The sequence below is a fragment of the Chelon labrosus genome (genome assembly GCF_963514085.1).
Source record: "Chelon labrosus genome assembly, chromosome: 16".
Taxonomy (NCBI): domain Eukaryota; kingdom Metazoa; phylum Chordata; class Actinopteri; order Mugiliformes; family Mugilidae; genus Chelon; species Chelon labrosus.
Genome location: NC_140349.1, coordinates 13,414,508 through 13,442,014, shown reverse-complemented (window position 1 = coordinate 13,442,014; position 27,507 = coordinate 13,414,508). Strand labels below are relative to the sequence as shown.

The 27,507-nt window shown below is 42.1% G+C and overlaps 1 protein-coding gene across 1 annotated transcript; it reads right to left on the bottom strand.

Annotated features, from left to right (window-relative positions):
• Nucleotides 1–1,846: 1,846 nt before the first annotated feature.
• fam91a1 (family with sequence similarity 91 member A1) lies at nucleotides 1,847–24,522 on the bottom strand. The gene is made up of 24 exons (XM_084563348.1): nucleotides 24,247–24,522; nucleotides 23,084–23,168; nucleotides 22,486–22,637; nucleotides 19,964–20,021; nucleotides 17,901–17,968; nucleotides 17,544–17,657; nucleotides 16,373–16,463; nucleotides 15,912–15,974; nucleotides 15,600–15,706; nucleotides 15,465–15,503; nucleotides 13,208–13,320; nucleotides 12,516–12,625; nucleotides 11,915–12,027; nucleotides 11,716–11,802; nucleotides 11,384–11,513; nucleotides 8,795–8,943; nucleotides 8,100–8,234; nucleotides 7,046–7,159; nucleotides 6,364–6,436; nucleotides 4,556–4,702; nucleotides 4,030–4,131; nucleotides 3,720–3,843; nucleotides 3,507–3,576; nucleotides 1,847–2,554 (listed from the first exon to the last, which is right to left on the bottom strand). The coding sequence occupies exons 1-24, from the start codon at nucleotides 24,316–24,318 to the stop codon at nucleotides 2,369–2,371; spliced, it is 2,502 nt and encodes an 833-aa protein (XP_084419474.1). The 5' UTR covers nucleotides 24,319–24,522; the 3' UTR covers nucleotides 1,847–2,368.
• Nucleotides 24,523–27,507: the final 2,985 nt, after the last annotated feature.

Genomic DNA, 27,507 nt, shown 5'->3' with positions numbered 1-27,507 from the left:
TGTGCTTTTCAGCTCAGCGTCCGTTCAAATCTGCAAGGATATCTGGGAAAAGTGCACGCTCGAGGCAGATGGACAGAGCTACGGCTGCCGCTACGTCTAGTGCACCATCTGTTCCACCTGGCCGGGAAAACATCTAGCGGCCTACCGTCACGTAATGTGATTGGCTGCAAGTCAGAGCCTGGACACAAAGGAACAGATCTGATCAGGAAAAAAAACACAACAAGACATTTTCAGGAAGAACAGAAAGAGTTTGCTCTTATTACATATTTATTTATATTTTCATATACTTTTTACATATTTATTTGTAATAATATGTATCTGGAGAAGAGGGGCAAAGTGAAGGAATGTCTGTTTTTTTTTTTTTTTTAAAACCCATTTAAGAGCATCATCGGTTATTGTTAACTCAAGTCAATAATAATATTCACAATCCCATTAAACAAGCTACAACAAAGATTTCCTAAAATATAGGCGGACATATAAAACTAGCATTTTAAACACTGGTGGGCGTATACCTGTGGAAGGACAAAGGGGACGGGGGGTTGTTGGGATGAATTGAGTAACTGCGGTTAGAGAGAACAGACAGGCAGGCAGGACTGGGGGGGGGGGGGGCTCTTATTGTGAAAGGTAGGCGCGTGTTAAAAACACACCACTGAGGTGTACGATACGCACGCACACACACACACAACACACACACGACAGTTTCTACACAGTCATCATGCTTCAACAGGACCGCTTTTTTTGTTGTTTTTTCTTTTCTTTTTTCTATCCGAGCGTCACGTTTTAAGAAACAGCTACCACAAGTGGGTCAAAAACTTCTGAGGGGGAGATTCCTGTAAACAAACAAAAAGAAAAACAAAAAAACTCTAAGGGGTTTTCATTTTAAATTCAATAAAAGTATTTTCAGAGCCACGCTAGAAAATTCATGACGGGCTTTCAGACACTTTTTGGGGGGCCACTGAATCTCTGAGAAGTTGAGCAAAGAATTAGCATTTCCCTCCACCCCCTCCCCTCCACAGTCCAACCCTTCCTTCAAAACATGGCGTAAACAGAATCCCTTGGAGAGCGTGGCGGGCCGGCCAAGCTGGAGATGATCCAGAGAGAGAGGGAGAGAGGGAGAGGTGCTGGCAGGCTGCAGGCGTGGGTCAAACACACACATCTAAACGTTTTATTATTCTAGTGGACTCGCTAGATCATGGGATGGAGGTCGGCGGTTTGTGACCCAGTGCTTTTATTAGTTATATGCGCTCAATCAAATGCATGCAATGAAACTAACGATTAAAAAAAAAAAAAAAGCTAAAGCAAATCAGCTGAGCTCTGATTGGCTGGCGAAATAAGGCAGCAAGATAAAAGACAGCAAAAAAGTAAAAAAAAAAAAAATCATAATGAAGAGAAGATGAAATGATCTTTGGTGTGAAAAAATTACAATAAATGATTAAAAAAAAAAACAGCAGAGTCTGAGATGCCCAGTCAATTTTAACCATTTCCACAAGAAAAAAAAAAAATGCTTCCTTCTGGTAACTTTAAAATCACGTGCACACTGCTGCAATTGATCCAACAATTTTAAAAAAAAAAAATAAAAATAAAAAATAAAAATTACGACATTACTTCAACCACAGGTTTGGAGGAATCCTGCTGCACAGTGCAAATAATAAATGCCCCCAATATCGATTACAAGGAATTATTTTTTTTTGTATCCGTTATGGTACGAGTTGTGCGACAGTATCATGCATCAGATCACTAAACATGAGACAACACGGGGAGGTCGGCGGGGTCTGTGTCACTACCCAGCAAGTCCAGAGACTCTGGTCCTAGATTATGCATAATGTTAAAATGATTCCTGAAGAAATCTGTTCAACACTTCCATGTTTATTCTGAGGGTCATTTTTTTAGAACATCTACACAATATCAACCACTTCACACTCTGATCTGAAAGGATCACAAAACACCCATGGGTCGGAGGGTGGAAAGCTTCCGTTTCCAGTTAAACGGTCTTCCAGGTTCAATGCTCTTTACCTGCATCTGTTATGTTATATATTGTGATAATAGCACCACTCTAAGAGATAACACTGCCTTGCTACGGATACGAGGAATCACAGGGGGAGACAGCGAAAAAAAGGGGGGGTTGGTACTAGTGTTGGCAAGGATGATTCCTCATACAGTAGGTTAATGACAAAGTGCTGACAGGGCTTATTTTTCCTTGACTTGATACTGACGGACGAGAATGCTTATGAGGGCGTTTCCTTGTGATCGGAGATGAAGACGCGCGGCCGGACCACGGAGAGGGATCTCCTCGGCGAGGCGTGACGCTGCAAAAGAGGGTGGTCCGTTCCGTCGAGACGCCGGTTCCGTCGAATCCGGAAGTTTTGGTTTATGTGGGCTGGTCTTTCTGCAGGGCTGAGATGTCCAGAGGAGGAGGGGCCCGCCCGCTCCATTCCCTCAGCTGCCCGTCCTTGAAGAGGAGGTTGAGGGCGGGCAGGGGGACGCCGGACTCCGCCGGCGGCTGGCTGAGAGGGTTCGACACGCCGTTGTCCAGGTCGCAGGGCTGGATGCCGTCCTGCGAACACGGGGCAGAGATTACAGATCAGGACACAAGGCGGGGAGGAGGACATGCGGGACAAGGATATGTTTCTATAAAAAGGATGAGTTAGGAAGTTAAATAGTTCCTGTCTGGGGAGGTCTACTAAATAGAAATAAAACGATTTAACTACTGCTGGTTTAAAACAGATGAAATGAGCAGTGAAGGTCGCTGATAAGTGTTTTCAGATTGTTATTGGAAAATCTTTTCTCTTCTAGATCACAGCTTAAATATTATCACTCTATTTTATTCTAAAATACCAAATTTGTAGCTTTTTTCCCTGTCTAATCCAGATTACATGGGAATAACAAAACTTCCTCAGTTGATTACTTAAATTATTGTTTATTACTTTTGAGATTTTCTGAAATTTTATGTTTAAACGTGAATATTTTTAGTTTTCAGGTTAAATGTGAGCTTTTTTTTGTGCTGAAGGGATTTTTGCCATGTTGTTTTGGAATAAAGTGTTGAAGCTATAAATAATATATGAACGAACGTCTTTAAAAACCTTCAGAATATACAGTAAAGTTTGGTGCTAGTGTAGCGGAGATATGAGAAAAAACAGTATTTAAAGATTCAGTATGTTTTTATTGGATTATTACTATTTTAACTAATAGATATCACAATTAAACTTCCCTAGTTTTTGTTTTGTGAAAGACTTTATGAATAGAAAAGTCTGATATTATTTAATAAAATAAGAACCAATTAGTAATTATACAAATTTATGAATTTCTGGATGGATGAACAGATAAAATGCATTAAAATAAAGAGTTGCATTTGTAATTTGGACATTTTATCTCCACCAGTCTGAAAGGAGACACGTTATGGAAGCAAAGTAGCCCCAAATCTCAAAAATCAAATGATAAATGCTTAAATTACTATCAACGTCTATTCTAATCAGTGTCGAACTCAACGAACGGCAGAGCGCTTTTACCTGGAATGACTGAACGAAGCTCAGCACCTTGAGCGAAAGCTTCCGGCTGGAGTACAGCAGCTCTTGAAGGCTGAAACCAAACAAACAAACAAACAAACAAAAAAAAAAGATTGAATCTACCACGGTTGCAACACACACCTACACTCCTCTCAGTGGTTCAAACTAAACTGACGTGACATATTTTTATTGTGGGTTTTTGTTTGTTCGTTTCACCTCTCGTTGCTGAACAGTTTGTGCGAGGCGATCTTTCGACACACTTTGCGGTTGAGCTCGGAGCTGAAGAGGGGCATGCCGAAGCACAGTTCAAGAGGGACCCACTCGTCTTCAGATGAAAGGACTGAAACAAAGAGATTGGATGGAGACAGGAGGAACAGGCGGGACATATGTTAAAACACCAGACAGCGAGAAGGACGTCCCGGTTTCGAGTCTCTCTCTGCCGACTCACACACGTCTGATTGAGTTCTGCTTGAAGATTTTCCAGTGGAAAAAATAAATAATGCATTAACCAAAGAAGTACACCTACTGTCTGTCTTTACTTTGCTTTCCCCGTTGTTCTCTTCTGTCACAAGCTCAAAGGACTCAGTGCTGCCGTTGGTGTCCAGGCCTCCACCGAGATGAGTGTCTCCTTGAGGAGAGGCAACAAATCTGCATTAAAGCACTGAGGGATTGTTTCTAGGAGACCGATCACAGTCAGATTACAGCTGGGAAAAGGCTTCAATTAAAGTCCATATTTGTAAATTGTTTTCACACCGTGTGCAGGATATATATTGGAGGTTAATTCGTGCAGCATTGCAAATATAAACACGTGCGTTAAATAAAACCTACGCCTGATCAACATCAAGGTCCAGTCTCAAGGTAAAGGCTAAGACTGTTCGATCCACGTCCATTAGCAAAGGCTATCGCAATAAAAGAAACAATTACGCAGACAAACAGCATAATTAAACTGGACCGTGAGCGATATTTATCCAATTTGCGCCATCGGTGTCGATGGCCATCACAGACGAGGACATCGTCACTAATCCACCCGTGTCTCCTCCGTCCCCTCTCACCTCTGCACTCAGTGCTGTCGCTGGGCCTGCGGCGGTGCCGGTTGTTGGAGTTGAGCATGGTGATGTAGCCACACTGGTGCTCCAGGTCCACGAACTCCTTCAGCTTCTGCAGCGCCTTGTGCACGCACATGTTGGAGTAGGAGAACTCTGCACGGGGAGGAGAACACAAGTGGAATGAGATCGTGAACGATGGACGAGACTGCAAAGACAAAGCTGCGTGAATGACGTTTTCCCAAAGGTTGTTTTATTCTGGAAAGAACGTATTAAGGGGATGAGACTCAGATGTTACTGTAAAGCCAGACAGGATTTCAGAGAATTCAAATCCTTCTTATGATGTTTGACGAGTTAAAACCCTTGAAGCCAAAAACACTGAATACTTGAGTCGGCAGAGGAGGATCACAGCTTGACATAATTATTTGTACACATCCTGACACTGACAACACTCCTGTCATCACTAGTATACTTTATTTTTAATGTTATGTAGCCACTTTAACCCCTACAGTTATAATTTATAATCCCTATATGGACGTGCCACTCTGAGCAGTTATAAGGATGTGTTAAGTGTTTATTTATGTCCTTTTTAAATGTTTATTATCCACAGTTGGGAGCTAAACTGACTCGGAGAGGGTTAAGGAGCTCAAACGTCAAGAAAAGAGCTGCTGCTCCTCTGCGTCTCAAGGAGCCACTTGAGACTGTTGTTGTTGCTTCTGATCAGGATTTGGCTTCTTCCGCAGGAGGTTTTCTGGGCACCTCTGACTGGTGTGGGACGCAGAGGTAGACCCAGAACATGCTGGAGAGATTATACGTCTCATCTGGTTCGGAAACGCACGGAGGAGCCGGAGAAACACAGCTGGGGAGGCATCTGGACTAAATTTGCTTAGCCCGAGGCCTCTACGACACAACTCCACATGAGAAGCAGAAAATGGGTGGATGGATGGATGCGGGGACAACTGACAGCTACATCAATAGACATCTGACTTCCTACGTGGGCTCATTAGTGCGTTTATGAAATGTTTATATGTCGGTAAAGGTAGTTCTTCTCAGCTAAAAGAATGGAAGCATGGAAAGTCAAGGACAGTGTCTCCTGTGGACACTAGTACCACACAACCACATCGATCAGAACAGACTGTCTCCATCGGGCCTGACTGGAAGCAATTTTCATTCAAATCGAGATGGGTGGTGTAAACCTTTGAGAATCAAGTCAATTAGATAATAATGTCTGCATGTTTGCCCCAGTGTACGGTAAACATCTGGTGATGTGACAAGTGTCTGGGAGGGACAGAAACCAGGCGTTATCAAAAACGACGAGTTGAAGATGAAGATGAATAAAACTGGAATCGATGAAGGGACTGGTGTTGAAAACCCAATTCAGTCTTATACATCTTCTCCTATTTAATGAATTCAGTGTTGCCACTAAAGTTGGGGAAAACACTGCTCCTTCTTCTTCTTCTACTGTTGTATTTCAGGTGTATTCAACACTCCACAGAGGGCAGGGCCTTTAAGTTTTGGGGCATGTTAACGCAGATCATTTTATTTAGCGTCCATGCGCACAGTTCACTAACACTGATCACAGGATTGTCGCCATCCATCCCCCAGCCCTTCTAATTTGCGGATCTAATCTATGCTTTCTCAAAAATGCTTTGTGACAATGAAGAAGAATCATCGTTTCATGTTCTCACCTAAGAAAAAAACATATTTTGCCTACTTATCATTTAAGATCCCTGTCCTATGTCAATAAACATCCATTATCAAGTGCCATATTCACTTTTCAGTGTTTTGTTTGGAGTGATGTACAGACAGTTTCTTACCTCCCTTCAGGTCCTCCTCATCAAAAGGGAACGGGATGTGAACTGTTTCTCCGTGGCCGTGCATGCCATGACCCTGAGCGTTACAAACGCATACGTTTATATCATCGACGGCACATACGGCCCATGGTTCATACTTAAACACAGTGATTTCACAGTATAAATATGAGTAATTAGACAACGTTACAGAGCCAGAAACAACCACAAGGTAAAATAAATGTCAAAAAGCTATTCTTTCTTTTTTTTAAAAAGACTATTGGCCTTTCTTAGGTAGATAGATGAGTAAGAAAGCCAGGGAATGACATGCAGAAAGCCTTTAGCCTCCCATTTTTGTACACATGTTGTGCAATTAAACGTATGCTAAATTAGCTCTTACCAGTACTTTTTTATGGATGTACCCCTGGATGTAAATCTACAACTACCACAGGATTACTTTACTGAAGAAAACGTGTTTGAGAAGCTTCACATGGATTAGGTTTTTTCTTTTAATTTCTGTTCCAGTTGATCCTCTAAAGTGTTCATGTACTACAAACCCTATTCCACATTCACAAAGATGAGCTAAATGACCTCGGGGAATACTTCGTCTCCCAACTCCCCACTCGTAACGATAATCACGTTCGAAAGGGGTTTAAGATAATTCTGAAAGCCCCGACAGACAAACTCCCGCCCGCATGTGTGAGTTTACCTGTATGAGAACAGCAGAGTGCGTGAGGGCATCGTTCAGCATTGTCAGCACGTTGGACGTGGGGACGACTCCGGGGTCGTGACCCCAGGAAGTGATCAACAACCTGTCGTACACCTGAGGAGAAAAAAAAATAACTGTTCAGCTCTGCATCCTTCCACAGCCAATAATAATAACTCGACTCACATTTATTTTAGTTTATATTGTCATTTTCTCAGAACATAAAGCTTTATAAATTAAAATAAATAGGGTAGACAAAATCACTGGTAAATGTCAGCCAAAGTAAAAGATTAGGAAAAAAACACACTGAGGTGAAGAAAGAAAAAAAAGAAGGAGAGAAACCTTTCTTTACTCCAATTGACATGTCATCTTGTCAACCTCCCACTATGCCAACATTAACGGATTAAAGTAATTAAAGTTCCACCATGCCGCCGATTTTATATGCCAAGGAATTTGCATGGATGAAAGTCATTTTTTTCCTCTTCTGTTTGGTTAATTATTTTCTGCTCTGAAAGCAATGAAGGTCTGAAGAGTGTGGTTTTTCCTACAGCTTTGGAAGTTGTAGAGGAAACTGTTCAAATGAACAGAAAAATACAGGACAATTGTTCTCATACAGTGATACATTAGAATAATAATAACAGTAATAACACTCTCCCCCCTGGAGATTCGCTGCATCAATTCCCTTTTTGTTTCTCGTCTCACATTCCCAGGATAATAAAAAAAATTCCAAGCCCACCAGGAAGCCTCAGAGGAGGAAATTGCAGGTGCAAGGTGAAGTACGCCTGTGATGCACCAGGTGCGTCGCCAAGACATGAAGGTTGACGAGGACGAAGGAGGCAGCCAGTGCTCTGATTACCTGCCCGTCTAACTGACGGCAAGGTCAAAACTTTGAAAGGACGACAGAGATGAATGAAAAATTACCCCGGCCCTGCTGCTGTGTGGCCTTTCTTATCGGACTTCAAAGAGCTTTCTTCTACCTGCGGTACACTTTGACTCATTCAACCGTGTACCTTCGCTTTTAGCTTCCGCACCGGATTAATCATTAGTTTGCGCTAACCTGGAAAATGTCCGGCAGTTTGCGGAGCCTGGAGCCTTTGGAGAGCAGCAGAGACGGCGGGCCCTGGCCGGTCACGTTGTACACGTAGAGCTTGAACCAGATGGAGCTCACCTCGGGGATGGCTGGGCCAATGTGCTGCAAGGAGAAAGCAAATACACACATGTGTACATACGCAAGGGTGAGATAATGCATGCACATGTACACTTGCATGGTTTTCCATCTCAGTTCACACATGAGAGTAGCTGTGTCTGCTCTTCTTCTGTCACACGAGAAACTGAAGCTGCTATTAGAGATGCGAGCAGAAAACAAACAGCAGAACTCATGGCATTCCACTTGACTGCGTCGCAGCAGTGAGAGAATAAGCAACAGCGTGAACGGCACAACAAGAGTTTAACGTCTTTCCTTCTGTCCCTCTGAGCTCAGCTAGAAAGCTGGAGCGCTTCCAGGCACAGGAATTACTCATGAGCCTCGAGTCCCTTCCTCCCTCTCTCTCTCTCTCTCTTCTTTGTGTTGCCTTGTTGTTGGGGCAACTGATGAGCACTCACAAAGCACACACACGGTCGCAAATCACTCTGGGCACGCAAATGTGTACACTGGGAGAGAAGACAAACACCAGCAAACCGAGCACAGACACATTACCTGCCTTAAACACACTTTTAGACACGCACAACACGCAGCCCCACCAGGCGTCATACCTGAGGCGTGCAGCTGCTGATGGGTCTGATCTCGTTGCTGAGCGGTGCCATTGACACCAGCAGTTTGTAGTTCTTGTTGAGGACACGGCTGCAGGTGGCCTGGTCCAGACCCAGCAGGCTTTCACAGCGCAACATGTCCAAAGGGAAACCTAGCGAGGGGAAAAACAAGGAAAAGTCACAACTTCTTTTCAGAACAGACTAAGGAACCACGAACAAATGATTAAGCCAGATGGATGCAATTTGAACTGCTCCGTCTCTTTTAAAGTGGCTCTCACTTTCCGTCTTACCGTTTCCTCCTCTTTACATTCTCCCTTTTTTTTTAAGTTAAGCTATCTATCTGCTGTATATTTACCTGACCAACAATAGACCAACTTTCACTGATCAGCCACAACATTATGACCACTGACAGGAAAAGTAAATAACATTGACCATCTTGTGACAATAAAATGTTCTGCTGGGAAACCTTTGGACCTGGCATTCATGTGGATGTTAATTAGACATGTACCACCCACCTAGACCAGACCAGACACCCCCACCCCATAGCAATAACACTCCTTAATGGCAGCAGCCATCCCCAGCAGGATGCAGCCTGACACAGACACACAAAAGCAGTTTAGGAACAACTAAAAATACATGAAGAACGGCACAAGGTGTTGACCTGGCCTCCAAATTCACTAGATCCCTAACTGATCAAATATCTGTGGGATGCACTGGAACAGGCCTGATCCGTAAAGATCCCCTCCCCTTAATCCATAGGACCAAAAGGCCCCCACTAACAACATTTTGTTTCCAGACACCACAGGACACCCTCAGAAGACCTATCTCCATTCTCTGATGAGTCACAACTGTTTTGGTGGCACGAGGGAGACCTACACAATATTAGGAAGGTGGCCATAAAGTTATGCCTGATCCGTGTACATCCTCATCTAAATTTAAGCAAAGTAGGGATAAGTCCATTTCAATGAAACAAATGACAAATATAGATCCTTCATGGTCATCATGAATGTATCAGACAGTAACGTAGCTGAGGAACAGTGGCTCAAATCCAGAAGTAAAGATTCTTCCTGAGTTGTGGCGTCAAGAAAAGTGTGTCTCCGATATGTGACGTGAAGAACGCCCTCTCAAAGGACACAAGTGTCAGCTTGGCATCCTTGGATTTAATAATCACGTCTTGCCTTCTGCTGAGTTTATAAGAGACAAGTGCTGTCTATGAACTGCTGACAGTAATAATTAAAATATTTCACAGATGTATGATGCAAGGGCCGACTATATTTACCCCACAAAGCAGAGACGAGCAGTTGCTTTCTCGTACTGCTTCACGTTGACAAGATCAAGTTTGAGTGCTTTGTTGAAAAACAGTAATTTATCTCCGTGGTCAAGGCCATAATTTACTCCATGCCTCTGTGCAGGAAAATGCCAATCCAAATTCAACTTTCTATAATATTTTACTCAAGAAGCAAAATAAATAAATCTGGGGGAAAATAAGTGAAGTATACTAAATGGATTTCTGTTGGTGAGACATGTCTTCTTCACTTCCTAAATGAGCAGTCGCCATTAGACTCTTGTGTCATTAGTAGCTTAGTTTAGCTTTAGCCAGACGCTCACTCCTCAGCAGAAAAGCAGCAGCTTGAGGAGGACTGAAAGATAAGACAATCAGAAGAGAGGCATGGAGCCAAACCATACAAACGAGCATCTGGTAGCGCAACAGTAGCAACATGGAGATTTGCTTTGTCTGAGTTGGAGGACATATTCTCTGCCGCTCCCCCTTGAGAGGCACGGACTGGACAAAACAGGCTTACTCTGCACTCATCACAGTATGCCGCTGTGTTCGGTCATTTAAAACGAGTATATTTAAGAGGAACTATGCAGACACAGGAGAGGCCACGACAGACAGTAGCGAGTGACACCATGATACAGTCTGCACAAACAGAGGATCCACTTTTTCTTCGTAGCTTCCAGAAGAGATCCAACCTAAAAAAAATATTTATTGATTTTCTAAGACCACACAACAAGGTTAAGTCTTTCACAGAAGTGGTTTGCAGCAACGGCTGTAATGACAAATCAGAATAAGTTGAAATCGGAGGAGAAGGTCAAAGAGCTACGGCACGCATTCACATATGTGCACGGCCACGAACGACAACAAAACTACTAGCACATACTAATATAATTAATATATAATGATTAAAGTAAACGTGTGCTCTGTGCGGACGTACGTGTCTTTTGTGCATCTCTTTTGCACACGAACAAGCACATTCCTCTTTGAATTAGCCTGCACCACCGACCTCCATCTCCCACTCAGTCTGCTATCACGTACAGAGATTTTGAATGGCTTCAGATGACCTCAACTACTGATAGAAAACTACAAAATAAACACGCAGTTACAATACAAAGAGAACTGTGTGCAGAGAGTAGCCAAAAATATGAGTTTCTATTTTTTTTAGATTGCTGTGAAAGGAAGGGAGGGAGGGCAGTGAGAACCTACATCCAGCATGCCAGCTTCATAACAGTGTTGTTCACCACATGAATGAACACATATAGGCTAATAGCGGTTACACAAAAGGGGAATAAGCGGCGTAGCTGCATAATTACCTATATTTGGGATATCAGGTCCCTGGTCCTGAGTCAGTTCTTTGTTGTAGCGCAGGAAGAGAATGGTGTTTTTCAAGGTCAGAGCGTGGTCAAAGTAACGCTGGGCCTCGCCCTCGGCTGTGCTCTCCACCTGAGAGGAACAAAACAAGTTGAGATGTTACAGCTGGCAGTTTGTGCGGCTGTACGTGACTTTCATGTGAGCATGTTCACATCATTTGTTACACTGAGTTACTGTTCTTTTAGTGTTTAAAGAACAGTAACTCAGTGTTCCTTCTTTCGAGCAAAGGTTCTAATGGATGACACAAATAAAACTTTATATTTTCAGTTCTCACCTTCTCCAACTCTGCCAGGAAGCTGTCGAGAGTCTCGTCAGACAGCTTACCCACCTCAAACATGGTCACTGCGTGGCTCTTCAGGTTCTGATTGTGCGACGAAACACAGACATTTATTTTATGTTTTTTCTTGAGAATAAAATGAGTCTGATAACCCTGATCCGAGACCTCTAACTTTAAGTGTGCTGTAGTCACTAACCGGAGACAAGTTGCCCATCATGAGGAAGGCTGTGAGGGTGGAGTCGAACAGGAAGGCGATCCTCTTAGTGGGTGCAGCGGGGATGCTCAGACTGCTGACACTGGCTGTGTCTGCTGTGGGAAAAAAAAAGAAGAGAAACACTAACGTAACAGCACAACTAATTGTCAATTAGTCTTCTTAAATTGAAAGATATTAGCTTGTGTTGTTAAGAACTTTTACTGCTCACAAAGACCAGCCCAAATCACGTATTCTCTCGGTTTAATTTAAACTGATTTACATGTGAATGCCGCTCAACAGTCACTATGATTATATCTCATCTTTATCTACTCAACATTGGCAGCTTAAACTGCATACCAAAATTAAAATTAGACCAAAAATGAGACAATTTTAGATAAACACCAATTAAAGTGAGAATGACTTTCAGAAGCCTGACTGAGCTTTCTTAGGGATTAATTAGCACTCTAGCTTCAAACTTCTGAAGTCACATTTATAAAGTGCTCTGTGTGCGCAAATCAGCATGTGTGTTTATTTGCATACACCGTGGAATTCGCCTGCTGGTTTGTATATGTGTGTGTGTGTGTGTTTGTGTGGACAGACGGACCTTGATCTTCCAGACTAGTGGTGTCTGTGTCTGTGGCTGAGGAGCCTCCCTCCATGACAGGACTGCCCTGCTCCCAGGACAGCAGCATCTTCTGGGGGTCCATGGTGCTCCTGCAACAGAGTACAGAGTCACGGTGCCGTCACCACTGCCAAACAATTAACTGAACGTTTTGTGGTTGTGGATGATGTCAGAAGTTTGTTTCTGTTGTGACAGGTTGAATCTTTATTTATAAAGTTTAAGTGGCGATCGGGAAGACTTTCAAGTCAGTGTAAGTTTCTAAAGTCACTATCTGTCACTAAATGAGGTAATAAAATGGTGTTTTGTTTTTTGAACTGGGTGTCTGTGGAGACACTCCCGCTCAAAATCGCAGCATGTTCCCTCAAACAGAAGTTATATTTCTGCTAGAGATAGTAGTCATAGCTAATGTATAATTGACTGGCGATGTCACACAGTCAACAGTGTGGATGTCTGTTAAGTGAGGTTCAAAAACACTCCTGCAATTACCATTTACAGCCATAGATGGCGTCAAAGATGACGAAAAAGGCGCTCCTTGAGGCTGTCCCTTTAATTATGTTAATTTTCTTTGAGGGCTTATTTATAACAACGGTGTCTTCAAATATAATAAAAAAGAAAACGACAATAACTAGTTCAGGTGGGATGTAACTGATTGATGAACGGATGGCGGCACATACTTGAGTCTGTTAACAGATGGGGCGTTCTTCCAGGTGGGGTGGAGCTGCTCGGAGCTGAACACCGGGCCTTTCTTTACAGCGAAGCCGAGGCGACAGTACATGGACACTGCATTCTGGGAAAACACAGGAGAAAGACAGTCAAACGATGATTCACCCCTCATAAAATATACAGTATGTATACACATCATTAGTCAAGAAGACAAGATACTAAATACATATCATCAACCTGTCTCCCACCTAGACATTAAGAACTGGGTCCAAATCACAGGCCAACCAGAATGGATGTTTATTTAAAATGAGACATAATTGGTCTTTTCAGATGTATTACCAGAAATCATTCATACAAAAATACGGATTTAACTTTTTACAAGCCATAATAAAGAATTTAGAATTAAACCAAGCTCATTGATTAAACAAGGTAAGAGGCCTCTCACTTTTTGAGCTTTTTCTGCATTCAGTAGGGTGTGTGTCACGTCTGCCAGTTCAGAAACGCTGATAAAAAGCAATGCAGTCAGTTTGTTCATGAGTAGTCTGGGAGTGAAAATGTTTCCTTCAGCGAGCCGTTTGAAATTGGAATTCGCTGTTATCGCTTTGAATTGATGCCAGAATAAAACGAGGCAACAATGAGACTGATGAGATTGTCAATAAAGCTGGGAGGGGGAGCTGACTGACGTACCTGCCTGATGCCAAAAGTTCAGCTATTGCAATGCAGTCTGGGATTTGTAGTATTAATGGTGCGCACCCAAGATACCTGCGGGCCAATGCTGATAGATATAAAATATTATCTTGCGGGACAGATACAATTGTCCCACGGGCCTTGAGTTTGACATGTCTGCTTTAAGTGGACAATGAGCGAAAGCTATGACAACGGAAAAAGTGTCTTGTAGGATTTTACTAATTACTAATTTAGTTTGACCGCTCACAGTTATCTGATTTATTTATGTTTAAGTAGTCATGTATTAATGGGAATTAAACAAGTTTCTAGTATTTCCGATTTAATGTATGACTTCACAATACAATGAACAGCCAGCTTAACAAATATTTTATTCACACAGTGTGAAAAATAAATCTTATAATGCCCGATAGGATGTATTATTAAAAGTCATTACTGTCTGCTGACTCAACCAGTCAAGTAACACAGTACTTCCCAGTAACAGCCGTCCTTCCTTTTCATTATTTCCTTCGTTTATATAGTCGTCAATCTGCCACGCTGTTAAATGTTTTATTCAGACCACCTCAGACGAGGATAGTGGGCTTGATTGCTTTCCGCACCTTAGTGACCCGGAGGTGAAAGCAGGGGTCAACTAGTCGTCCTCTTATCATATCAAAAGAAGCATCGTGTGGAAATTTCTTTCAAATGACCATGAAGGCGTCAACGCGCAAGAGAAAGTTCAGCTCGACTCATGATGGGAAAAGTTCGGCACAAAGGAAACCTCTCAGACGCTTCAATCATCTCTGAAGTTACAGGGTTTCTGCTGGAGAACCGCTGCCTCCGCCGCCTTCGCCCACTCCTCTTAAGTGCTGCTTTTCAGCGACGGGAATGAGATGAGACCGAGGGACAGGGAGGAGTTCAGCTCTTCACACCGGAGGTCATAACGCTGCAAGGGAGTTTGGCTCCGAGTCTGACAGCGAGTGAATAGAAAACTGGGGGAAACTGGGTCAAACCCGAGCACCAATTCGAGTGGAACGGTGCCACTCGGCTTTGCGGTATGATGGATCTAATCTGAAACGATGCGTGTGTCGCAGCCCTCAAGTATATATCTGGGTGAGTATGTATCCAAACTGTGCTGAAATATCTACTTGTTGGCGACATAATATCCCGCCGTTTTTCCCCGCCTCGCTCTCAGTTTCATTTCAAATGCCAAGGACAAAAAAAAAAACAAAAAAAAAAACACAGAAATGCCAATGAGCTACTTTTATAAAAAGATATAATAGATATTTATGTGACAAAACGCGAGCACAGAAAAGTAATAATATCACGCATTTGGACAGAAAATGCCTATTTTCCAAAACATTAAGGCCGCTCCCTTTCTTTCATTCAGTCTCCACGCTGCTTTAAACCCACAGACAGGCAGGAAGTTTATCTGAAAGTCTCTTCAAAGCCACAGTGAAAGCAGAGAAAATTACCTCCTCATTTTGTCAGAGTTGGTTCTGAAAGGGAGTCCTTATTTCCCACATGTGTGAATGAAAAACGTGTACCTCAGTGTGAGGGTCCTATTGTAATGTATAGACTGAGCAGGAGGAAGTGGACACCCACCTTCACCAAGTCCAAGTCAATCTCCAACACGTTCGCCAGCTGAGAGGCACAGAGGAAAAAAACAACATGGTTTAGTTCATCAATAAAAACACACAAACTGTGGCGAGTATAATGGGAGACATTTCTAAAGCCTACCTCCGCTACGTTCGTCTGCTCGTCAATGGACACGAAGATTTTGTAGAGGAGCGTTTCAAAGTAATCGCCCTGGACGCGGTTCATGACGAAACCTTCCAGCGGGGGCACTGAAAGATAGAGATGGAGGCAAACATTTCAACACGAGCAATCTTTTGTTTAATCCTGTATGTATCTGTAATGGCACTAGCGGGGCGATTCATTCAGATGAGTGCCAGTCCATTACAGTACCGCTGTTCCCACGCTTAATGTATGTACATACAGTGTTTATGTACATACAGTGTTTAGTCAACGTGACATGACACAATGGTGTACCTGAGATGCAGCTGTCATCCGATATGGGAACATCCAGGTAGATGAAGCCCCGATTGTACAAGCCTGTGGTTAAATAAATACATAAATAAATGAATGAATACATTTTGGAAGCACAGTCGATCTAATTGCCAATGGCTACGTTCAACTAAACTAATCTTATGACACAAACTTTTCCACCCAATAGGAACTCAATTAAACCTCCACTCATGTTCAGATTGCCTCCCGTCTCCTGTATTTAATTCCATTTGTTCCCACTCAGTCACCGGCGCTCCAGTGCAGAGGTTCATCACTGTCCAACCGGCCTCTGATTAACATTTAAACTGTGCAGACACAACCTCAGTCCCTGCGCTCCACCTTTCAAAAGCAGACACTGATGAAAGACCTGAGTCTCCAACATCTGGCGCCTCTTATTCAGAGTAAAAGCCATTTATTATCTCATTAGCGTATGCTATAGTACTCACTTAAGACAACGTTGTACTCCATTGATCCAGCCAGCTGAGGTCCAGCGTCTATCATCTTATCGATGGCTTTCTTCTCCGCTTGAGAACAGATCTGCAATTTGACCCAATAATAAAACATGACAGTTTAAGAAAAATAAATCACCTCCAGTGGAAAATAGAAATAAAGAACTTAGACTTAGACTTAGATAAACTTTATTCATCCACAAATTGCTTGGTCACAGTAGCAGTAACACTAGGAATACGTATCCCTATTACATAACTGCGTGGTTGTGATAAGCTTTCCCAGTGTTTATCTTTCATATTTCTTGTGAAAGGGAAGAGGAATTGCTGGAAACTCTATAGACATTTATTTTTAGTAATGTGGGAACTCCACATGCAGTGCAGGGGCTCATGGGACGTAGCTTGGTGGGTTGTGAGTATGAATTTCAATGAAAGCTGAGGGTTTAAAATCCTGCATGTATCATTCTCTCATTTAGTACAATCAATACAATACAATACATGCTTATAAAAGTTTGCAGAAAATAAACTGCTCCTTCCTTTCTCTGTATCTTTGGTATAAAGGGCATTTATAATATAATAAAATATCTATTTAAGCTTTGTGCATATCTCCCTCTCACTCTCCTTCTTCACTCAGGTTTTTTTTGGACGATGGACCTCTCTCTCCTCTCTCTCTCTCTCTCTCTCTCTGTGCCTTATGCCGGATTATTTGGACCTCCGTCCTCCGGAGGATTAGCTGTCCTCTTGTCTCTCTCCTTCTGTGTGTTTTTTCCACTGCCCTCTGCATTTCAGTATTCTGTCCCTTTTCCAGGTCTTCGCGACGACGGAGGAGGTCAAGCCGCTCAGGTTTTATCTGTTCTGTTGTTGGAAATCCTCCCGGATCATTCTGTTCTCACCCTCTTTACATTATGTCATCTCTAATGTTTATATTATAAACTGCATCTATTGTGTGCCATTCATTCTCCTCAGATGCCCTTCCTGAGATTTCTTTCATATTTCGGGGAGAGTGAGAGTCTTCCCTCGTCTCCAATCAACAGCCTACAGGCAGAGGATGCTGTAAAGATTGTAAAGCCCCCTTAGGGAATGTACGATTTACGATTTAGAGTTTTCCTGACATGTATTGTTAAATTAAAGATCAGCACAGACGAGAAAAGAGCCAAAAGTTCCATCTCACCCTTATGTCGTCCTCGGTGATGTATCCCGTCTGTGCCACCCACCACGGCTCCACAGAGATCTCTACTGGTTTGGCAGGTAGCAGGTCTCGCGCTGATTTCCTGCGGAAGAATTTCTGAAAGAGAGAGAGAGAAAAAATAAATAAATCAGCCGAGGAGCCATGAAATGTGTCCATGTTTTTCTTACAGAGGTATTTTTATATTTTATAATGCTGTTGGAAAAACATGTACTTTTACAATAAATGTGCAATGAACAGTAGTTTTATTGCAAATACAGACATGAAATCTTTCTGACTCCGATGATCTGCTTTATATAAATGTCCCAATTGTTTACTATGAAGGTTTTAATTATATCTTACTTTGGAGGATCGGCATTGGTTCATCAGGTCAATGTACTGGTTTCTCCCAATGCCAAGCAGCCTGAGACCTGTGGGGTGATGGGAATGAGAGCAAGTCAGTAACTGGTCATGTCTCTGGATTATTTCTTTTCTGCTGAGATTTAACAAAGTTGGAGAATTAGTTTATTTCTTGGGATATTTTTTAACCTCATACTGGATAACCGGAGCATCACTAGTAGAAATTACACATCCGAACTTAGCCAAGAGATTACGTCCACACAAATACCCGCACACCTTCTCTGAGGCAATCCCCTGATACACGCGCTAAAACACTGCTAATCCATCGTCCAACGTGCACAGAGAGATCACTTATAAGATTATAAGAATCACTGTGTATTTTTACCTGTAATTAAATCAACAGATATTATCTGGATCTGAGAAGGCTCCAGATCCCACCAAGTCACCTCCTGTTGCCTGTGCTGCACAGGCCTGGAAGGGGCAGTCAGTAACTGGTCTGAGCTACTAACATGCCTCTCGATTTTTACAGCAGGAAGCATAGCTAGTGAATTAGCTTTTTGTGGTATTTCTAACCTCATATTGGAGAGTCACTAGTAAAAATTTAAACTCATGTCATAACAAGACAGAATCATTTAGGTAAATATGAGAGTTATGAGAATATTTTTGAATATGTGTCCTAAATCTGCAGCCAAGACAGTGCAACCAAAACACTGCTAATCCATCGTCCAGCATGCACAGAGAGATCACTTACAGATTATAAGAACCACTGTGCATTTTTACCTGTAATTAAATCAACACATATTCTCTGAATCATCTGAGTAATCTAGGCTCCAGATCCCACCAAGTCACCTCCTGTTGCCTGTGCTGCACGGGCCTGGAAGGGGCAGAGCAAAATGTGCCGGGACGGCTGCCAATGCAGACAAAAACCAGTAAGGGACGTTCAGCCTCCGAACACGGCCGAACCCCATATACGCATCCTGCTGTTTCACCAAGACTCAGACACAACACACAAACCACCCACGCGAAACTCTTTCACAAACACTCTCACCGCCTCTCCATCCACCCACTTCTGCCTGACACTCTTCCAAAGCTCCTCCAGGGAGATTAGTGGAGAGAGGCCCCTCTGAGCACGGCTACGACGGCCTGCCGACAGCCTTCTGTCTCCGCAGCATGAAGGTCCTGTGCTGCCAGGACTCAGTCGATCAGTGGCCAGTGCCAAAGCCTGTTCCACTAGACAACAGAAAGTCAAAGAACGCTTCAACCGCCTGTGCACTTGAGTTCAGCTTTAAGCTCATCCTATTCGGGGTTTCGTTTCTGAGGAACACGGCCCCACAGAGAGCCAGTAACACAGTAAAGCAGCAGGTGTTTTTTTTTTGTTGTTTTTTTTAAGAAGCAATTTTCATTCATTCACCATGAAATGGGATTTATAGGAGCCGATCAAAAACCACGGGCGAGTGCTCCGGTTTGGTTATGGAAACACAAGTCAATTACTTCTCTTCATTAGTCATGTAAATCAATGGGTTTCAAAACCTTTTCTAATATAAAACAGCACAAATCTCAATGAGATTTGTTTGTTATTGGAAAGAAATACACGAAGGCTTTTGAAGACAATTCAAATAGCCAGTAGTTGAAAAGAAAGCAAAACACAGAACCAAATTAAAAAGGCTTGCAAAAATCAGACGCATCGGTCAAGAGGTACACAAACAACATATGCTACTCCTGGATAAAAGGCTGGCATTCAAAGAAAAAGGATTTATTTTATATATGTGATGTGTTTCATTCATTTCTTACTCCAAAGAGCAACTGATTTATTTTCTATCAATTATATATTTTTATTTTAGACTTAGATGGTGATTAAGTTATACACAGTAAGAATGAGTCAAATGACCTTTAAGGATCTTAAAAGGAATTTTGAAGTGAACATCAGTGACCTCCTGATCCTCATTCACACCTTTCTCAAAGTCTGACGTCTCTCCAGAGACAGTGAGACAGTAAGTCTGGGAGGTTAACGGGATCTCGGAAAAGTGTGTGAGAGAGAGGGAGAGAACTGAGAAAAAAAAACTCACAGTCAGCAGCAGTGAAGTTTGGCAAGGAGTCATAACTCTTCTCGCTGTTCATAATATCCTGGAGGTGCAAAAAAAAAAAAAAAAAGACAAAGAAGGGAGAAAAAGAAAGAAGAATTAAACTCATTTTTCCTCTCAGTTCTACGGTACGTCCCCTGCCTCTGATTAATAACAGGATTAGCTGATCTCGGCAGCCGCGCTAATTTCTACTCCCCATTTCCATTAAGTGCTTGAGACGGATTATTATAATATGACACTGACAATAGCCTTTGGCAATTTAGTGGTCACAATTAAAGCTCAGTCAAGTTTAGTTTAGCACGCGTTGGAAAGTGGGTGAAGGCCTTTTTAAGTTCGCTGAAATCTAAAGCGTTTTTTTTCATGTTTGTAACTGAGAGAACCCTGAGCATGTTAGTCATGTCTGTTCTAATGAAACGGGAAGTACGCTAAAAATAGATAAATCAAATGTGGCAGCAAGCACCGGCACAATATGGAAACACATATTCAAGAAATGTGATGAAAAAAAAGATCCTGCGAGTCATCATGAGAAACTTTATTCAAATAATTACATAGTATCTCAAAGTAATCTCGTAGTATTTCAAGTAATGACTCCACATCTCAATATAATCTCAATATCTCAAAATAATTTCATAGTATCTCAATATAATGTCTCAGTATCTCAAAATAATCTCATAGTATCTCAAAATAATCTCATAGTATTTCAAATAATGACTCCGTATCTCAATATAATGTCTCAATATCTCAAAATAGTCTCATAGTTTATCGAAATAATCTCATAGTATCTCAAAATAATCTCATAGTTTCTCAATATGTCTCAATATGTCAAAATAATCTCATAGTATCTCAAAATAATTTCATAGTATCTCAAAATAATGTCTCAATATCTCAAAATAATCTCATAGTATCGCAATATAATGTCTCAATATTTCAAAATAATTTCATACCATCTCATAGTTTCTCAATATGTCTCAATATCTCAAAATAATCTCATAGTATCTCAAAATAATCTCGTAGTTTCTCAATATGTCTCAATATCTCAAAATAATCTCATAGTATCTCAAAATAATCTCGTAGTTTCTCAATATGTCTCAATATCTCAAAATAATCTCATAGTATCTCAAAATAATTTCATAGTATCTCAAAATAATGTCTCAATATCTCAAAATAATCTCATGGTATCTCAAAATAATCAATCAATATTTAAAAATGACTAAAAATAAGGACTTATTATCTCAAATTAATGAATAAAAACAGTGATTATTTTGAGATAACCCTATATCTTGAGAACGTTTCTCATAATTTTGAGATACTAGATGATTATTATGGAAAGATTTTCATTATAATGACTTACTGGATCATTTTTTCATCACATTGTCAGACGTGGGCTTCCATGTATCACACCGTATGTAAACACAGAGTTGTGAAGTAATGGAAATACTTCCAACTGCCTTATTTAAAGAAATTACACAATAAATCAGCGAGCAAGCAGAGGTAACTAACTTACACACAATCATGTGTAAATTACATACTTTTGAAAAGCAACACTTCCCACTGTGTGAACACCTGGCCTCGGTCTTTGTGATCAAACTGGAAATGCCAGGAGTCAAGGAGAACCCGGCTGCTCAAACTCTCTGACAGACTGGTTCTCTGTGAGCCCGGCTGCACCAACCTCAAACAGACTGTTCTTTATCAGTGAGTGAGAGCCGTCTTGCAGTCGAAGCCCAAACGGACTGCAGAGCAAACAGCAAAGATTTTTTTCGGGGTGTGTTTGTCCTGGGATCAGTCATCTGTGTCTCCCTGAGCTGCTATATGAGGCTTTACTAGACACTGACTGACACCTAGTGACGGACTGATGCTAAATCTATCAACATGGGAAATCTATTTTATTCTCCTCTTGAACTACTGAATATTTTCCGCACTTCATCTGTCTTCCTTGTTGTCAAATACACCTACTTTAGAGCTATCGCATGTATTTGATATGCAAATATCATGTAATTTCACTCTTCCCTCATTCTAGATAATTCATCCTCTGTACATACTAGCTCCAATCACCACTACTGCACAAAGTGAAATCTTCTAGTGGCTCTATTCAGGCATACCAGATAATGTGGTACAGCTAATCTCCATGGAACAAAAAAAAAAAACACATAGCAGCAGGGAGCCGTAAAAGCTCAAATCCTGTTAATTGTAATGGCTTCTTGGATTTGTTTGTCGGAAACCTCCAGTTCTGCAGTGGTTTCCAGGGATGCAACAATTGAAGACATTGTTCAGTTAAAACGAACACAGACTGGATGTATCCAAACCAATTATAAAATCTTTGCTGCTGCACAATAAGAATTACCGCTGTGTTCCTCGGTGTCTGCACGGCCCATTGTCATGGAAGCAATGACTGAATGCCGAGGTGCTCACAGAGAATATGATAACAGAAAAGTGGTTGACGCTAAGCATTTCCACATCAAACACCCACATTTACTATTCCGCTCTGCAATGCAGCATGAGTTGCTCACCTCCATGATGCCTATGTAATATGAGAACGGCGTGACTCGTAGCCCTTTGACCATGATGTCAGACAGGTGGTAGGGGTACAGCATCAGGTGCTCTCGGCTGTACTTCAGGAGCTCCTCGTAATATTTGCGCTCATCCTTCCTCACGTGGCGCACTGCTCCGTAAACACACACAGGTCACAGGCAGATCATATATCACTCAGAGTCAATCCATACCCGATCAATGCAGATTTAAAAAAGACCTCCAAACGGACAATTGATTACCAAGAGTGTGTTTTATTACACAGCTACTAAGAGCTGTTTTCTAGCGACGATTACACACATTCTCAGTGACACATTACTTTACTGGTAATATGCTGTAATCAATGCCTTGAACGTTACAAGTATGCTTAAGGATAATGCAATGATCAATTATAATCAACGCCGTAATCTGCAGTTTCATGCATCACAGTGATATCTGAAATGAACCCGTCAATAAAATATGCACAATTTACACTAGATTCTACTTTAATTTATTTATTTTAATCTTAAATACAATCATGATGTGAATACACTAGAAGGTGTGTGTTTAAACGCTGTTGTGTGGCCCACACTTGCTTACCTAGGTTATTGCGGAATCGCAGCTGGTTGCGGATGCTGTACAGGAGCACATGTTTCTCATACTCACGCTGAGAGTTCCCCAAACTCTGCAGAGTAAAACAAGCACAAAGGTGAGAATTACTTTGGTATTGGACAGTTTTCTCCCACTACCTGATTCGCTCACTCATTCACTACGGGAATAAGTGCAGCTTTTCTATGCAGGGTTATTCCCTGGTCTCAGATTTACCGGGGTTGCTTAGAAATGCGCAAGATGCACAGATGCACCAATCAAGTGCTCTCGATTTACACCAATCGGGCATAACATTATAACCACCTTCCTAATATTGTGAAGGCCTTTGTGTCCACAAGAATGCCACGTCCAAAAGTTTCCCAGCAGAACACTGTATTGTCCCAAGACGGTCAACGTTATTTACATCTCCGGTCAGTGGTTTTAATGTTGTGGCTGATGGGTGTATATTGGCACTAACACCAACTTCAAAATATCAAACAGATTAGGTATAAGCAATGACATGACAGATACTGTTTTGTTGCCAGTGTCATTACAAGACCCAGTCAGTTTTGAGTGCCACGTCCAGCTACATACACAGAGTGAGGAACATTAATATCTTAATTTAAGTAAAGCTACACTGTGATGAATACATGATACTGGTAGAGTTAAAGTGCTGGAGAGAAACAACTTGGTGCATAAAACCAAAACAGCTGATACACAATAAGAAGTGGGTATCTGGAGATCTGCAGCCCCTGCAGTTTCCAACTTTTCTGGGGATGCACATTTAATGCAGCCAGACCAAACACCAGAATAAAGCTACTGCATGCGTATGCACACATAGCAAGCACACACCACATAGTACACAAAGGTGTGAATATATGGTTTGCAGGTGACATGCACGCGGTAATAACGTGTGGCGCCACCTATCAAACAACGTGTCATGTGATGATGGTGCAGCTACGCGGAGGCAGCAGTGATGGTCAGCTATGGCTCCGGCTGGATGGTGAATCCCCTGCAGAGGAGGGGAGCGAGTCGTGCGACACTGACAGCTGCCGGGGTGACGGAGAGCACCGCGGTGACATTGACAGGTTCACCCCCAACTCCCCCCCCCCCCCAGGACACCGCGGTGTTCCTCCCCCCTCCCCGTGCCCCGAGGAAACGTTAAAACACGGTACCTGCTTGACATTAGCTGGGAGCTTGTTCCACGGATAATTCTGCCTGATGTGAAATTCCACGTCCGTGTTCATCGCTAGCTAGCTAGCTGGCTACCAGCTGAATTCCTCGAGACGATCAGAAACGGGCTCCCGGGCGAGTCCACGGTGACCTCAGCCCTCCCGACACCCAGCGACCGAGCGAAGCGACCCCCGGCAGGAAGAGATGTTTTATCCGGTGGTTATTTTCCTTTTCAATAAACGGTCACTTCCTTGTTGTATTTTCGAACAAGCCGTTCGTCACGCTCGTGGCCACATTCGTCACTTCCTGTTGAGGCGTGACCGTGGACCTGAATGGAGCACGAGCACAGGAGAGAGACGATTGTGCTTATGAAATCTCCTCAGTATCACGTTAAATCATGTCTTCAGAAACGTATTTATTGTTCTCATAGGCTAAAGTCTTTATTATTTAGTGAGTAAAAGATAGAATTGAATGTTTTATTCCATAATTTTCCTGTTCCTGTAACATATGACTCATTTATTATTTAATATTATTCCTACATTAGACATAAACCTTTAAAACAGATCTCGGCTACATACTTTTACATAGAACCCAAGAGGAAAACAGGAGTAGACTGTGTATTTGTGCTTATATGAACGCATACACTCATTTGCCAGTTCATTAGGTACACTAGTGAACTCAAATGCATTCTAATGGAAGAGTTCTGTTTTAAATATTAGCTTCACGACAGTTGTGGTATTCAACAGTTGATCACACAGTTCAATCACAGCATTTCTTTCCCCGTTTCAAGACAAGCTGAATATTACAGCAGTCAGGAAGGAGGATTTAGTGCACGACTGTTATATTAGAAGTGCTTTGCGTTTATGCGACCGTAAATCTGGGTAAATGTGATTCAAGATGAGCTATCCAGATCAACAGCGCGCCCCGCTTTTAATGGTTTTTGGGTAGTTGTTGGGCTCAGAGAAATATCACTAACTGGGGCTCAGCTTCACAAACAATACTTATATCAGTTTTCTTGACACCTATTGACAATAAGTAAAAATATACAGTATTGCCAGACTTCTTCTTTAATCCCTTGGTTCTCCCCTCTCTGTTCCACGTTTCCGTTTTCTCTGCCTGGGCAAAATTTAAATGATGTGTGTCTTCAAACTAGATTTCACTAGCTGAGATTAGTTACAATGAGCACAACTTACTTAATCGGCCATGTAGGAAACAATACTTTTTCCAATAGTGCACAATATTCTTGAACAAACGTTGGTTGATCTGTGTGTGTCCTGCATGATTTTTGCAGATATAATGTGAAACAGCTAAATCAAATGTAATTGATCCAAAAATAAAAATAATATGCGTGTAAGTGAAGATTAACTACTGCACACATTTGGTCCTGATCTGTATCGCCATAAGAACCGGTGTTATTCATTCATTCATTCATTTTCTGTAACTGCTGTAGAGGGTCGCAGGAGGGGCCTGGAGCCTGTCCCAGCTGTCATTGGGCAAGAGGCGGGGTAAACCCTAGACAAGTTGCCAGTCTATTGCAGGGTTAACACAGCGAAACAGACAACCATTCACATGCATACAATTAACTTAATTAGCATGTATTTGAATGGTGGGAGGAAGCCAGAGTACCCAGAGAGAATTTTGAGCCAGGAAGATGAAATAGAAGTGAAACAGAAGTGAAAAAGTCATAATCTTTTCCTGCACCTTAAAAGGCAGTTTTTCCTTTAAAAATAGTCTATAGCACGCACCCAGATCTACAAGCATGAAGCTGTCACTTAGTAACTGGTATCAGTGTAGTCCACCGAAGCTGCGTGCGTTCTCGTGTCACAAAGTCTGACTCGCTGACAGCTCACTTTCCTGCAGCTATGTCATTCAATCTGCTTACGTGTAACTCCAGTTCCTCGTCATGTGTCGCTAAACAAACACGACAATAATTCACCCCCGCTGAGCTGCACAGAGTGCAGAGAGGGGCTGCAGAAAACAGCAACTTAAGGATAACTGTAAGGAAAAGGAAAGGCCACAAAAAACAATATTTCATTTATGAATGCCCTGCAATCACTTTTTTTTAGAAGTATTACAATATGTTCTGTGCTGATTCATTTTTATCTCTCATCTACGTATCTGCATGCCTCTATATCTGTATCAGCCAGACTTCATGACTTATGACCCCTTATATCATTAAAGTTTCAAGCTTCAACGTGACATAAGCAGATGCCAAGACATGCCAGGACATTTAATCCAGATCTAAAAGACTATAATAAAAAAACTACAAACTTGTTTTATTAAGTGCTTGAAACAACAATTTTATAAATTTGTATTTACTTTATTTGAAAGATTAGTTTCTGTCATTGTATATGCATTCTTTACCTATTTTCCTTTCAGTAGTTTTCATTGTTAGGGTCATATACCATTTGCATTTGCAAGCTGCCAGTAAAATCAGTTCGTAAGAAAGACAAGGTTACTACCAGGAACCAGGTTTTACCGAATCAGCCTGGACTGAGAAGAACTGATTTGGTTAGAAGGAGATTTTTGGGATTCCTTGCAAACCACTACTCATTTCAAAGAGTGTATTGTAGTTAAAGAAATATTATTATCAAACTGTACAGAGTTATAGACAAGTAGGAGATTTCCTATGGACAAATATGCAGCTGTAGAGTCCATAATATGTTAGATGCTACTTGGCTACACGCATTGTTTCATATTCACTGTCAGCGGTCGTCTCCAGTTGTGCACATCCAGGCACCAGCACAAACACCACCACGCCTTCATGAATACTGAGCCCAGTCCTTACAGCTGTTTCTCCTGATCAAGCCGTCCTATCAGCTCTGCTCTATATTTACCTACATCCCAGGTCACACACATGACGAAAAAATGAGGAGGTGGACGTAAACAGCAGAGGAAGCTGGACAAAGGGTTTAGGAGCTCAGGGAGACCTAAATTAAACACCAGCCTGGGTGGGAGAGCGAAGGCTGAGTCAGGACCCTGTGATGAGTCTCCCTCAAGAGGCCGTTGTAAACACTCCCTCCACTGGACCCTGGCAGAGCTGTTAAGCTGGAAACTGGGTACCAAACAGCTCTGTGTCACATGAGAGGCCTGGCTGGAGTCACACTGGCCCAGGATACTATTCTTAGCAGCAGGAATGTACACAGTGGCCTCATGGCAATCTCCACAGCGCCTAACCGGAGAGCCTCGACGTTTCTCTGTGTCATGCTCCTTCTCCGGCTACGCTGCCCGCTTTCTCTCCGGATAATGTTTTAACTGGACTT